At 36.3% G+C, this 13763-nt stretch overlaps 4 protein-coding genes across 4 annotated transcripts; all 4 read right to left on the bottom strand.

Moving 5' to 3' along the window:
* Positions 1-1107, bottom strand: MONOS_16621 (putative Poxvirus D5 protein; the record flags this gene model as incomplete). Its single annotated transcript, XM_067869516.1, has 1 exon — positions 1-1107. The coding sequence occupies one exon, from the start codon at positions 1105-1107 to the stop codon at positions 1-3; it is 1107 nt and encodes a 368-aa protein (XP_067719698.1).
* A 351-nt stretch (positions 1108-1458) lies between these two features.
* On the bottom strand, positions 1459-2289 carry MONOS_16620 (uncharacterized protein; the record flags this gene model as incomplete). Its single annotated transcript, XM_067869515.1, has 1 exon — positions 1459-2289. One exon carries the CDS (start codon positions 2287-2289, stop codon positions 1459-1461), a length of 831 nt encoding a protein of 276 aa, XP_067719699.1.
* Positions 2290-5139: 2850 nt separating this feature from the next.
* On the bottom strand, positions 5140-5706 carry MONOS_16260 (uncharacterized protein; the record flags this gene model as incomplete). Its single annotated transcript, XM_067869173.1, has 1 exon — positions 5140-5706. The coding sequence occupies one exon, from the start codon at positions 5704-5706 to the stop codon at positions 5140-5142; it is 567 nt and encodes a 188-aa protein (XP_067719700.1).
* A 3853-nt stretch (positions 5707-9559) lies between these two features.
* On the bottom strand, positions 9560-10438 carry MONOS_16423 (uncharacterized protein; the record flags this gene model as incomplete). The annotated part of the gene is made up of 2 exons (XM_067869328.1): positions 9560-9924; positions 10354-10438. 2 exons carry the CDS (start codon positions 10436-10438, stop codon positions 9560-9562), a joined length of 450 nt encoding a protein of 149 aa, XP_067719701.1.
* Positions 10439-13763: the final 3325 nt, after the last annotated feature.

Here is a 13763-nt window from a genome sequence, read left to right on the forward strand (position 1 = left end):
TCAATTAATATCCACAGAACAGTCAATATCATCTTCATCTTCTCGTCGTTTGAGGAGTTGTTCATACTCTGGTTTAAGCTTATAACACCACACTTGATTTCCTCTTCCACCTATTCGTATTTTCTCACATCTGTCTTTAATTGCAAGTTGGAATGAGCGATCGTTCTTGTATTCAACTGGTCTGAAACATAGTGCATCAGAACATCTCCACACTTCTTTGAGTTTATTGTAATGCTCCTGACAGAACACATCGATGACAGAGAGTGGTGCTGCAATGATATCTTCCTTTGCTTCCGTTGAAGGAATAGCCCTTGTGTTGAAATTGGAGAGATCTTTGCTGACGAAATAACAGAGAAGTTGTTCACAGAATTCATTGTCGAAAGAGCTTATGAAATCCTTGAAGAATGTGAGATTGTTCTTATATTTTGAGTTACAATCACAAACAACATATCTTCTGTCATTAATCTCAATCTTCACCGGGTATATGTGATTTGTCACAAATATGAAATCAGCGACGTTCTCAGCTGTTCTTCTTGCCTGATTCTTCTCATTGATTCTGATTGTTGAATCCATGATTATACTCTTCAATGTGTCAAAGTTAGCTGTTCGATCATCTCCAACATTCTTCAATTCGTTAAATTCAATAAGCATTTTCCCTTCGACGATGGAGTTGAACTGTCTTGTCAGTTCTGCAATCTCTGTGACATTTGGACATGAGTGTCCTGCCAACAGTTCGGCAAGCACATTTCTCCAGACATTCTTTCCAAAACCTTGCAAACCTTTGAGAACAAGTGATGTTTCTGCTTTTTTACCAGGATTATGAACAATTGAAGCAATCCAACAGAGGATGTATTGAAAGAGTTCTTCGTTATTGTTGTCAATAACTTCTCGTGTGAAATCAAGAAATGGTTTGATGATTTCGTTGTTTGGCTCGTTTGCCATTTGGTATTTGAACCCATGGAACAGAGAGAATATTCGAGGGCTATCTGAGAAGTACTTCATCTCATTGATCGATGGAACATGTGAGTATTTTACATAAGCTGTCTCAAATGTGAGAGTCTTTTTATCATCATGCCAGAGTTTTATTGTTTTGGACAGTTCGTTCATTGCTGATTTAGTCTTGAATGTCATCGAATAACAAGAGGAGTGAATGTCAAACTCTTTCACAATGAATTCCATCCTTGCTTCAACAAAGCTTAGAACTTTTGTGAGATCTTCTGCAACTTCCGACAGTGAGGAGTATTGTTTTCGACAAACTTTATCCCTGACTTCAGAGAACGAGAACGATGAGTTGAGATTTATTTCACGAACAGTAATCTCTCGTGGAGGTTCTTCCTTTTGCTCATTCTCTTTTCTGAGGAGTGGAATGATCACATCATTGTTATATGTTGGATTCCATCTCTTGAAAATATTTTGAAGAACAAATGGATGTGACTTGTTGTCTCTGTTCCTGTTTCTTTACTCTTCACAGTGAGTGATTGCATTTGCTGCAAGAGCAGTTGTCGCTTTGATTTGAGTGTTAAGAAAATCTTTCGATTCGTTGTCGAAACAGTTAATGTTGACGAGAGAGTTGAGAGCTGTAAACAACAGCAAAAGAGTTAACTCAGAATCAAGTGACAAAGAACCTGTGTCGTTATGTATTTCAACATCTTTGAGTCCATCAACAAGAGCAAGAGCGACAGTTGGAGACATATCAACAATTCCATCTTTTGTGAGAAGATTGTGTGGTTCAGCTGCAATTATCGCTGATGTATTCTCTGTTTTGAGGTTCATACCGAATATGTCAAAAACACTCTCAAGTGATGAAAGATTTCTGAGCTCTCTGTTATTGTTGAGGGTGATGTATTTGGTGATAATTCTCTTGCCATCTTTCATCTCTCTGTATGAAGAGTCAGCTCGAATAACAAGCCTCTGTTTTCCATCTCCAATACCTGCAAAAATGTCGATATCGTTCTCTGGACTCGTGAACACTTTGGTTTGTGACGAACATTTGAGGGGATAACAACACAGCTCACAATAAATGTGAAGACCACCATGAGCTGTTTGTACAAGTCCGACATTTCGGGGGAGTTTGTCGAGAATGGAATTCCTGATGGTTTTCGTTTGTTCAGCTTGAAGGGATTTGTTGATATCAACATCAACTGCACAAAGATTCTCACATTTTCTGATATCGACAGCTGTTCCAGTGTGTCGTTGACCCTGCTTCTTGTCAGAGTATTTCTTGAAGTCGAACAAGTTTACAAGGTGATCTTTCATTCGTTCTCCCATTGTGTGCTGTTCTGTTAACATTGAATCAATTTATTGTTGGATTACGTTGTCAGAGTCTGTTTGGGGGTTTTCCATTTCATTCAAATAAAAAAATCTCTTTTCAAAACAAATACATTTCAAAAAACGTAAATTAACGGTGAAGATGATGTTGGTGTAAATATCGAAAATGAACGACAATTGAATATTTTCACATTAAATGTATTTTGCCCAATTTGCTCACTTTGACAGTTTGCCCGCATATTTTAATGAATGTAATTGACCAGGTCCACCAGTTGTTGGCAAATAACCATTAACTTTTTCCATCAACTCATCTAACAACTCATCATTTTCGATAAGCTTTCTTTTCAATATCTTAATCAATTTCTTCTGTTTTTCAGATACATGTTCGTTGTAATACTTAGTTTCTTCCTTGCGTTTTTCCTGAAACTGTTTAATTTGTTTCTGTTGAGCCTCTTTAGCTTCTTCCACAGTTGCGTATATCTTTTTCCGACCCATTTACTATAAAACAAAAAATTTAATCAATTATTTTTATTTGCGACTTCACCAACCATCACACCAACGATTTCATCAACGTTCGACACATGTTCAACTCATGTTATTCATCAACAATTTCATCAACGATAACACCAATTTTCACACAATTTCACCATTAATTTCCAACTTGAACACGGAGACAAAGTCTCCTGAGCAACTTCGTTGCGAACAACTTTAGTTAATCTTCCAGTTAATCTTTTAGCTAATTCTCCTCCTAGGAGATATGGTATATCAGCTATGGATCCATATCGATTACACCTATCAATAACTCCATCTTTATAGAACATCACTGAATATCTAATCATGAGAAACCTCTAAGAGTATCAGCAATCTCCTCATGATCTCTATCTTATTATCATCACCTATTCCAGCTTATTACACTAAATGACAACTACCATCAGATATTCATAAAACGATCTCCATCATATTACCATCGCCTTCCAACTTATTATACAAGATGATAATAACCATCAGATATTCATAAATAGATAATATTGATAGATCTTAATCGAGATGGATCTATAGCTGACATACCATATCTCTTCCTTCCACTTTTCTTTCAACTGCTCCCCACAGCCACTGCTGTTCTTTAACTCTTTCCACCCCATTTTTTCTTTTTGTGAATCAGTGTTTCATCCATTTCAACTTTTCTGTTTTTTCAAATTTTTTCGGTGTCAAGCGCTTTAAGATAACAGCAGATATTACGTAATCTTTTGAAAAAGCTCAAGACTGTGTTCTTTGATAGTTTTGTTTCTTTCACAACCTTATTCACAGAATGTTTGTACCAAAAGTGACAAAACAGTGTCATGACGTAGTAAGGCGATAAATTGAAATCCATAAACAAAGATTCATGATTCCAACTGTATAGTTTTCCACACAACGAACATTTAAAAGTGTAATAGTCGCATTCGGGTTTTTTTCATCGTCAGATTCATCTCTTTTTCGCATTTCCAGCATTTAAAGGACTTTTTAATGCATCCCATCAATAACAAAATTTCTAGAGCTAATTTGTTATTTCCATTTGACATAACAATAAATTCAAAAAAAGTTAATTTTTGAATATCTTCTTTGTTATATTGAGTCTCCATGTGACAGAAATTGGAAGATATATTTTTCAATTTAAATTATGATAGTCAAGTTATGGGAATATTTTTTGTAAAAATATCGAAACTGCTTTGAAATTTTTAATTTTTAATTGAAAATATTTATTTTCAATTTATATTTTCTCAACATAATGAATAAAAAAATATACATGTTTTTAAAATACAACAAGATTAAATGTGAAATCATTTAAATAATCATAAATAGTTACTGCATTGCGATAAACAATAAGAATAAATGTTAATTGTAATTTCTGCAAAGTGAAAAAGTCTCAGTAAATAATGTTAAAAGTTTATGACTTTTATATATATGGGTTATTCTTTTGAAAAGTCGCAAACGTTTAATTTTCAAAAAAATTTTTTTCATAATTTGCTCAAATTTCTGTTTCCACTCACGAATCTTATTTAGAACGTTTGAAATGGCATTATCCAGAATTTGATTCCATATTGGTGAAGTTTAGTATACGTTAACAAAATTTTCATAAAAATATGAATATTTTTATTTATTTGAGAATTAAACATTTGCGACTTTTCAAAAAGAATTACCCATATGTTTTCTCACTCATTGTTATTCCACCTTCTGGTGAATTAGAGATTGCTGTGTCTTTCATCAAAACAGAACTCTTCACGACATCCACAAGAGATTCATCCCATTTGCACATCTCCTCTTCTTCATTCAAATGATATTCTTTTCTTTCCTTTGAACTCCCATTAAAAAGGCAATTGTCTATTTTCACATCCAAGCATTCACAAATCTCCATCATTCTTCCCTTCTCTTTTGTGCTCCGACATTTCACAAAGGAACAGTTCAGCACACTCAATCCCCTTTCAGCTCCATCCATCTTCATCACGCTTCCTTCAATAGCCACTGAAATATACTCAAACTTCACTTCCTTCATCTCTACCTTCGCTTTTTCCCCAACTCTCACAATTTCCCCCTCACACTCGATATTCAACATTCTGGTTTCAACAATTGACGCACCCGATTCTCCACGGAATGACAGAAGTGGCACAGATGAATGAATTCCACTGAACAACGTTTCGCTCATCTTCAGCTCTCCACTTTCGACATGAAGAATCATGCTCTTCATCACAAGATCCATTGCTGACGAGCTGAAAAAGCAATCTAAAATCTCCAATTTCCCATCCTTCTCTTTCAAAACACTCTCCTCAACCCCTTCAAATGCATCTCCAAACATAAACAAACACCTCTCCATCATACTCTCATTCACAAACTTCATGATGCTGTCCTCCTCTGATGTTTTTTTATCTTCCCATCAAAATGGATCTTCCCCTTTGTTTTCTTCACTGGCACCATCCTCACATCCCCAATCACACATTCTCCTCCAATCAAACATTCTCCATCAATAATTATCATTCTCGCAGTGCTTTCTTGAATGTGTTGCACTCCATTGCTGATGCTCTCACATGGCGCATCCTGTCTTCCACATTGCACGCTGTCGCTCCCATTCACACACACAAACACCTGTGCTGAATAATAGAATGTGATCAGTGGAATCAGATCAACATCAATATTCTCTTCTCCATTGCTCCCACAAATCGAGTTCTTCGACTTCAAAGCATCCTGGCTGAAGTCCAGCGAAAACAGTGACTCATTCACCTGCCTCTCAATCGAATTGCACTTAATGAACACATCCTTCCCAACAAAGGCTTCATTCATCACAAATCTTATGTTTTCCAGTTTCACCCCAAGAGCTAGCATTTCCTTTTCAACTGATTCAGCATTCGGATCAATTGCATCAATCATCGCTCCTCCTCCTCTCCCATCTTCAGTTGAGCACATTCACATCACAAACGAGCATCCTCTCACTTTCAATTCTGATTCCCCTCTCTTCAAACACGCCTTCATCCCTCCTCCTTCTTTGCTCCTCTCACTCATGCACTTCGTCAGAACACACCCTTCGATCTCACATTCCATTTCAGATGAAAATGATCCCACACTCATCACACATGCTCTGTTCTTTGAACATGTGATGTTAGCAAACGAGGAGCTGTTCGCCCTCACAATTTGTTTGGCGTTTTCTCTTGCTTTGTTGATCAACACATTTGTTGGGGATGCCTGACTCAGCGATATCAGACTGCTTCCTGAGATTGTTGTGTTTGAAACAGACACATTCATCACATCAATACTCTTCACATCTGTTGAGAATTCAACAAACCCTTTTGCCAGATTGAACCGAGAAAGTGCAAAATCCTCAATCACCACACTCCCACCACTGCTTTTATCAGACAATATTTAGTTTCCTTTGCTGAACCCCCCACAAACAAATGAGCACCTCTTGATTGAAATTGACGTTGCTGAGAATGAAGTTGAGTGAATGAGTGACAAATGTCTCTCCAATTCATTTGGCAGAGAAAATGACAGATTCGTGAAAGAAAGATGAACATTCGATGATATCATTCCCCTTCCTTCTTCTTCTTCGCCTTCATTTCTTCCTCCTTCACTCACTTTCAGATTTGTTCCTTCTTTTTCTCCCTCAATTGATACAACTGTAGTGTTTGAAGATGATGATAACAAAAATGATATTGCTTTCTGGAGCAATCCTGATCCCACAATGTTGATGTGTGATAACCCTTCTCCAAGTGGTTCATATCTCAGTGATATCAAGTGGTCAATCGATGAACATGGCGCTTCTGAATATCCACATCCAATGAAATCTCCTCCTCCATCCTTCGAAACAAACCCATACCCACTCCAGTTCCTCCACAAATACACAACAAATAGAATCACACATCCCTCCTCTCCTTTCGTCTTTTTTCCCACCCACACAATTCATCCAGTGATCCTTACTCCACTTCACTCATCTCCCATTTCAAGTGCTCCTTGTTCACAATCTTGCTCAGATTCCATCCTGAAACAAACATGTTCTTTTCTTTCCAGGCATTGCATCCCTCAAATTCCATTCCTTCCATCACAAATGATACTGTCTCCTCTGGCAGCTTCACATTCATCCCTTCTCCCATTCCTCTCCCTCCATTCTCAATATCCTCTGATGGCACAGCACATCGTAATAATTTCACTCCTTTCACTTTCAATGTTCCTCTCTTCCCCATTAGTGTCTTCATCTTTCCCCCTTTCATTCCACTTCCACCTGAGCATATCGAGGATATATTGCTTTCTTCAATATTAACACTTCCACCTTCCTTCATCTCCACATTCAAATATCCTCCCTGTCTACTCCCACCTTCCACCTCCAGTCCACTCACTCTGCTGTTCAAAATCTCCAATTGAGCTCCATTTCTCATAGTTATTGGAGATTTCCCATTCATTATCACTGAACATTCCATCACAAATCCATCAACAATCAGATTCCCTCCTGTCATGTAAATGATGGTGTATCCTATCTTTCCACTTGTTAATGCCCCACTCTCAAATGAGACTGAACAGTTCGTTACACTGAGTGTTGTTGTTGAGTGAATGAATGCACTTCTCCTTGAATTCAACTGACCTTTCATAACAAATGAAAGTCTGCTCATTGTCAGCGAACTCGAACATCCAACAAGCCATTCTTGTGTGAATGATCCTTCATCATTCACTTCCACATTTCCTCCAATCATATCCACAAATGCACAATCAAATCCATTGTTCATTCCTGCTTCTGAATGGAGGAACATCCAGTTATCACCAAATCTCCACATCTGTTTGAAATGATTGTTTTGGCCGAGTTGTCAAAATCAGATGTTAATTGGAGCTGGATATTTGTTAATTCAAGACAAATATCATTTAAAATGATATAATTCAGTTGACTTTTGATTTCCATTTCAACACTTAATGAAGCTTTTGTTTCTTCTTCTCCCATCGATGATGCTTTTTTGATTTGATAATTATACAAGTTGAATGAATCTCGGATAATTGTTGATCCTTTTATCTGAATTGTTTTGTTCACAATCTCCTTTTTCATGTTTTCCATCTCCTTCCAAATTGTGAAACATGTTTCTTCTTCACTTCCACAATGCACAACATCAAATCTACAAAAAAGTCAAATCAATTTATTTTTTCGTTTTATTTTTTAAAATAACATAAAAATGACAAACTTTTATTTGTTCATTGTTTTTATAATACAATATTGAATTGTTTTGTGTGATTATTGTTTATTTTTACAAGATTTATTCATTAATACATGTTTTGATCGAGTCTAATATGGCTTAATTTTTTTGAAAAGTTCCGTTTGTTTAATTTTCAAATAAAACAAAAATTTTATATTTTCATTTAAATTTTATTCCAACTCACCTACTTTCACCAGTATGTTAATTTTAACATTGTCAAGATTTTGTTTTCATGACAGTGAAATTTGGTGAGCAGGAACAGAAATTTGATCGAAATATGAAAATTTTTCTTTATTTGAAAATTTAACAAAAGGAACTTTTCATTAAAATTTAGACATATAAAAATACATTAACATATCAAAGGAAAAGATACTATTTGAAAGAAAAAAACAATATGAACATTTATTTGATAGAATGAATCATATAATACCTTTTGCGTTCCATTGAAACCAATTTTGAAATTAACATCTGCACGCTAATGAAAATAAAAGTCAAAAAGCACACTTTAATGTAACTGTGAATAAAATCTGTTTTCAATATTATACAAGTTCGCATATAATAATATACTTATATTAACATATAAAAGTGAACGAATTACACACTTTTATGCTCTATTTTAACCAAAACGGTATAATAAAGTTTACCAAATATCAAATATTTTATTGTGGGTTAGATCAAAGATATTTAATAAAATTTTTTATAAATGATTTATATTTTTTATGATGAAAATTAATTAATAAAATTAATTTAAATTAAAATAAAAGCACATTGGATGTCCAAAAATCACATTTTCTTTTTTATTTGAATATTTTTCAATGAAATTCATGTTTTTATGGGTCATTTTTCAAAAATCATTTTTTTCAACAAATAAATTTTTTTTCGAAAAATCGGTCCATAAAAAGTTTTTAAATAATTATTATCTATTAATTCGTTACAATTTGAGGGTTCAAAGGCGCAAATTGCAAAAGGAACGCGTTTCAACCTATGTCCAACTGTCTGTTCAAATAAATATTTTCCCAGATTGTTATTTTTGCTTTCTGTGAATTTTTTCATCTTTTAATGAAGAAAGTTAGAGGCAGTCTCTATTTTTTGTTGAGTGACATTTTCTCAGCTTTTCTTTGTCCATCAAAATTTTTCTTCAATTTTCATAAGCGAAAGATAATGTACAGTGATTGAAAAAGTTTTCATTTTTTACATCCAAATTGCAACGATAGATGATGTCTAACCTGAATTCGATGATTCTTGAATGAAAAAAAAGTGGAAGAAGAAACGATATGAAGTGAAAGTGGTGGAAGTGAGCCAGGAGCAGCAGGATTAGCAGAAGATAGAAGTTGAGTTTGGGATTGCAGTGAATAAGACAAAGATGTTCTGAGAGAAGGAGAAGATTGTTGTTGGATGTTCATTAACAAGGTCGAATTGACAAGCGAAGAAGAGCAGTTAGAGAGAGGATGAAGAACATTTTTTGAATATGAAGAAAAATCAGCAGTTGAATCAAAAGGCGCAACCAAATTTTGGGCAGAATATTTTTGCATCAAATCCATTGCCATTGAATTCTTCTTCAACGTGAAGAAAGACGCTAATAATGAGAACTACAGCAAATCTCCTTTCCCAGGCACTCTGCTTTGACTGAATGCTCTTATCCCTTTCTCCTTTTGAAACAGCAGCGGTGATCCTTTTCCTGCTCCTTTCCTTCCCTTCCTGAGTGTCGCCTCTGCTTCCTCTTTGAATGGCAGCCAGCCACTCCACTTTATCTCTCTTCCTCTTCTAAACTCCGCTCGGCTCTTACTCAGTCCGCTCTTCAGCGCACTCATCAGATCCAGCCGCGTTCTCGTTTGCCTCGCTTCGACCGCTGCACACACAGGCATCTTATGCATCTTCCACACAAATTGCCAGTTAACCTCGCTTTTGATACGCACATAACGGCAAGGCACATCCAGTTCATTGTCCAAATCTTCTAAGTCAGAATTGGCTTAATCATTCAGCATGCAGTCCAATTTCCGCTCTCTTGTCAAAAATGGCGTTTGGCTTTCTTTCGCCTCTTGCTGGGCCTCGCTTGTCATTTTGTTCTCTTTCTGGTTGGTTGGAGTGCCTGTCTCAAGGTGTGGTTGTAGTATTCCTTGGATGCTGCTAAACAGATTCCTGTCTTTTTCCTCTATCTTCTTCGCCATTTTCTCCATTTTCCTGCGCTCTCACTTTCCTTTCTCCTTCTTCTGTATCTCCTGCTGTTTCATCAGCCGAAGCAGTTTTTCTCTCTGATCATCTGATTCCAATGAATTAAACGTGATTTTCACCTCTTCATCATCCACTTTCCCTTTCTCATCCTGAAACTCATCTTGTATCGCTCTTGTCACTTCTTTGTTCAAATCTTTCATCCCCATCACACTCAACATCACTCCTCCTCCTCCTCCTCCAACAGCAGGTAATGGCTGAGTTGTAGGTGCACCAACTGCTCCTCTTCCCATCTCCATCCGCCTTCCTTTCGCTTCCCTCGTGCAAAGTGTATCATTGCAAAGTCGCCTCTTCCTGAAGAATGTTGTTTAGGTTGAGGAGAATGTGAAGGTGAAGGTGGGGGAAAGGGAGTTGTTTTTGCTGCTTTTCCTATGAAAAAGGCTCTCATTAAGGCTCTTCGGAATGTGTTTCTTCTTTTTTGTTTGTTTTAAACTCTTTTGCATTAGTTTTCTTTTCTGCTTCCGTTTTATTTTCATTGCTTTAGTAACAGCTTCTTTGGTGTTGTTCATGGAATCCTCCAATTTCACTTCTTCGTTTTCATCGTTGTTTGAATCATCATATCCTTTTTCGTCGCATCTTTATTGTTTTCTTCATATCCTTTCTCTTCTTCCTTGTTTCCATCTGCATTCACAGGATTATTGAATTCTTTCTCTTTTTTCTCATCTTCTTTATCATCACCCTCACTTTTTGCAGCATTTTCATTAATTCCTGGTCTTTTTATCGAGTCGTCAATCGGTGCTGGAGAAATCGGCTTGTTTTGTCTGAACATCAAAAGCACTTCATTCACAACAGAATCACGTTGAAACTCAAGTGCCTGGAAACACTTTCGCATCAATCTCTTTTTTTCTCTCTGTTTGTGTCTCTTCTCTCTTCGCTCTTCTTCATCACTGATGATGGAGCTGTCGGAAAGGCATTCAGTTTCTTACTTTTTCTTCGATTCCTTCAAAGAATTTCTTCTCATCAATGATAAACTCTCGTTTTCTTCTGCTTTTGTTTTATTATCATTTTCTTCATCATTGTTATTTTCATCATTTACAGGCTTCAATACCTTCCTCAACTTAATTAATAATCTTGTTCTTTTTTCCTCTCTTCTCTTGTTCCTTGCTCCTCTCTCTCTTTCCTTCGCTCTCTCTCTTTCTCCCTTCCTCTTCTTCAGATTCTCAGCATACCGCTCCACCATCCGAAATTCTGCATACAGCGGCAGCGCCTCAAACACATCTGGTGGGAAAACAAAATATTGCCTTTTCCTTCTTCCTCTGAGCTGTTGCTTCATCCTCTTTATCTGCTGCTCTTTGCCTGTCGGAATTCTGTTTCTGGAAGAGCGAAGAAACGAGGAGGAAGAAGTAGATTAAGAAGAGCACGGTGAACATGAAGCAGAAGCAACTTGCGCGCAGCGGTTGAGATAGCGTCGGCGGAGGAGAGGATGCATTGCTCTTATGCGGCGAGCCATAGCAATCTCAGAACGATGCGGTGGTTTATGGTGGAGAAAGAAGTCAGTTACTGCAGGAGAAGATGAGGAAGAGGAAGATAAGATTTATTTTTCATTGAAGAAGGAGATGTTCCTCTTCCTGTGCCGATGCCAGCAATCGAATGTGTCAAAAATGTTTGTGTTGAATTTTGATTGCTTTTTCTTTGTCTTTGTCTTCGTGACACACAAGACGGATTCTGAAGAGTTGCTTCTTGAGGCGGAAGGATCACAGGAAGAGGTAGACGTGGTGCATGTTTTCTTTTGAAGCCTTCGATGATTTCATCAATTTCTGCTTTTTTCTGCTATTTCTTGTGATGAACTCACTTCTGACTGTTCGGATGAAGAGGAAGATGAAGAAGAAGATGAATCGTTTTCTATTTTTTTCTTTCTTGAAGAATTCGACTTCTGCTGTTTTTGATGACGATGTTGAAGAATCAAAAGAAGAAGAAGAAGAAGAAGAAGAAGTAGAGATAAAACAATCATCTTCTTATTCATTTCCTTCTTCGCCATTTTCACCATCTTCTTTTTCACAACCGCTTCCTTCTGTTCTATCTTCATGAGACGTTGTCCGTTCAATCGAATAAAGAAAAGACAGTTCTGAGTCAAATTCTGTATCTATATATCTGCCAGTATCTGAATCCATTCCAGTGAGTGAGATAGAACAATAAAAAAGAGAAGGAAAAGAAGATAAAACAGAAATAGATATAGAAATAGAAGAAGAAAATGGTATTTTATCTGCATTGATTCGTAAACATCTCTTTGTCTTCATCTTCAGTCTTTTCAACTACTCTTCCTTCTTTTTCACTTTTTCTCTCTTTCTCTGACATTATCTTTCATTATCTAACCTCTTAGTCAATAATGAATTTCTCATATGGAACAACAATTTCTTCAACTTATCATCCGACGCTGCTGTTAGTAATAGAAGAAAAATGATGCCAAAGACTCCATTTTTCTGTCTGTTGTATTTTTGTTAATAAATACATGAACTTGAAATGCACAGCAGTGGTGGTGCAAAGCTTGGAGAGAGGAATGAAGAGACAACGTTATTGATTGAGGAATGCGCTTCATGCGTGAAAGCATATGAATACGATGCGCAGAATTGAGCGATCTGTTTATTGATGTCCCATTCTGCAGGAGGAGGACATCAAAAAAGAAGAAGAACGTTGTGATGAGTTGGAAGATGTTGAAGATCTGTTATAGAATGTGATGTGCGAACATTTGGCAGCTTTGGTTGTTGTTGCGATGAAGTCCATGAAAGAGATGCCATAAAAAGAGTTGTTATATGAAAGAGAGCATTTTGTGGGAGCTAATACGAAGTGTCGATACCAAATGGAACTATTGAGAGGAAGATTAGAAGAAGTTCAGAAGAATCTGAATGGAGTGTTATTAACAAAAGAAATGGAGTGTCAGTGAAAAGAGGAGGTCTTTTGTTTGAATGAGGAGAGAATTTCTGCTATTTGCGATGTGAATTTGACTTTTTCGATCATAAAAACTATAAAGCGGTTTGTGGACGACAGATATGAAAGGAAGAAGAAGAAGAAGAATACATTGACGACAAAAAGAAGAAATGTTTTGTGGTTTGTGAGAAGAGGAAGTCTGGATGTTTAGGGGATGAACAGTCAGCTGTATCACAGAGATTACAGTGGTAGCAGAAAAGGCGGGGTATTTGGTTCCCAGTTCAATCTTTTTTATCTGCTCTATTTCCAATGGCAACAGAAATGCTGGAAAGAGCACATTGAAAAGATACATTGCACATTCTTCTCAATCAAAACTGATTGAAAAAATTATAAGATGAGGAATTGACTTTTGTTTTGAAACTAATTGATTGTATTTATTGAAATATAATATTGAAAAAGATCAATTTGATTAACAAGAAATGAGATAAAAGCGATATTATCAAAAAAATAAAAAATCAACAAACAGCATCAAATGAAAAATCGCTCTTTCATAACATTTTATGTAGAGATTATTGGTAATTTTATTGAATGGGTTCAAATGAACAAAAAACTTAATTATTCTCACTTATTAAAGCCTATGTTGTTCGACAGGCGATTCGCTGCAGATCACCAATGAAGACACAAACAAAATTGTCGTTG

Source organism: Monocercomonoides exilis, assembly GCF_001643675.1.
Source record: "Monocercomonoides exilis strain PA203 chromosome Unknown scaffold60-472593, whole genome shotgun sequence".
NCBI classification, from domain to species: Eukaryota; Preaxostyla; order Oxymonadida; family Polymastigidae; genus Monocercomonoides; species Monocercomonoides exilis.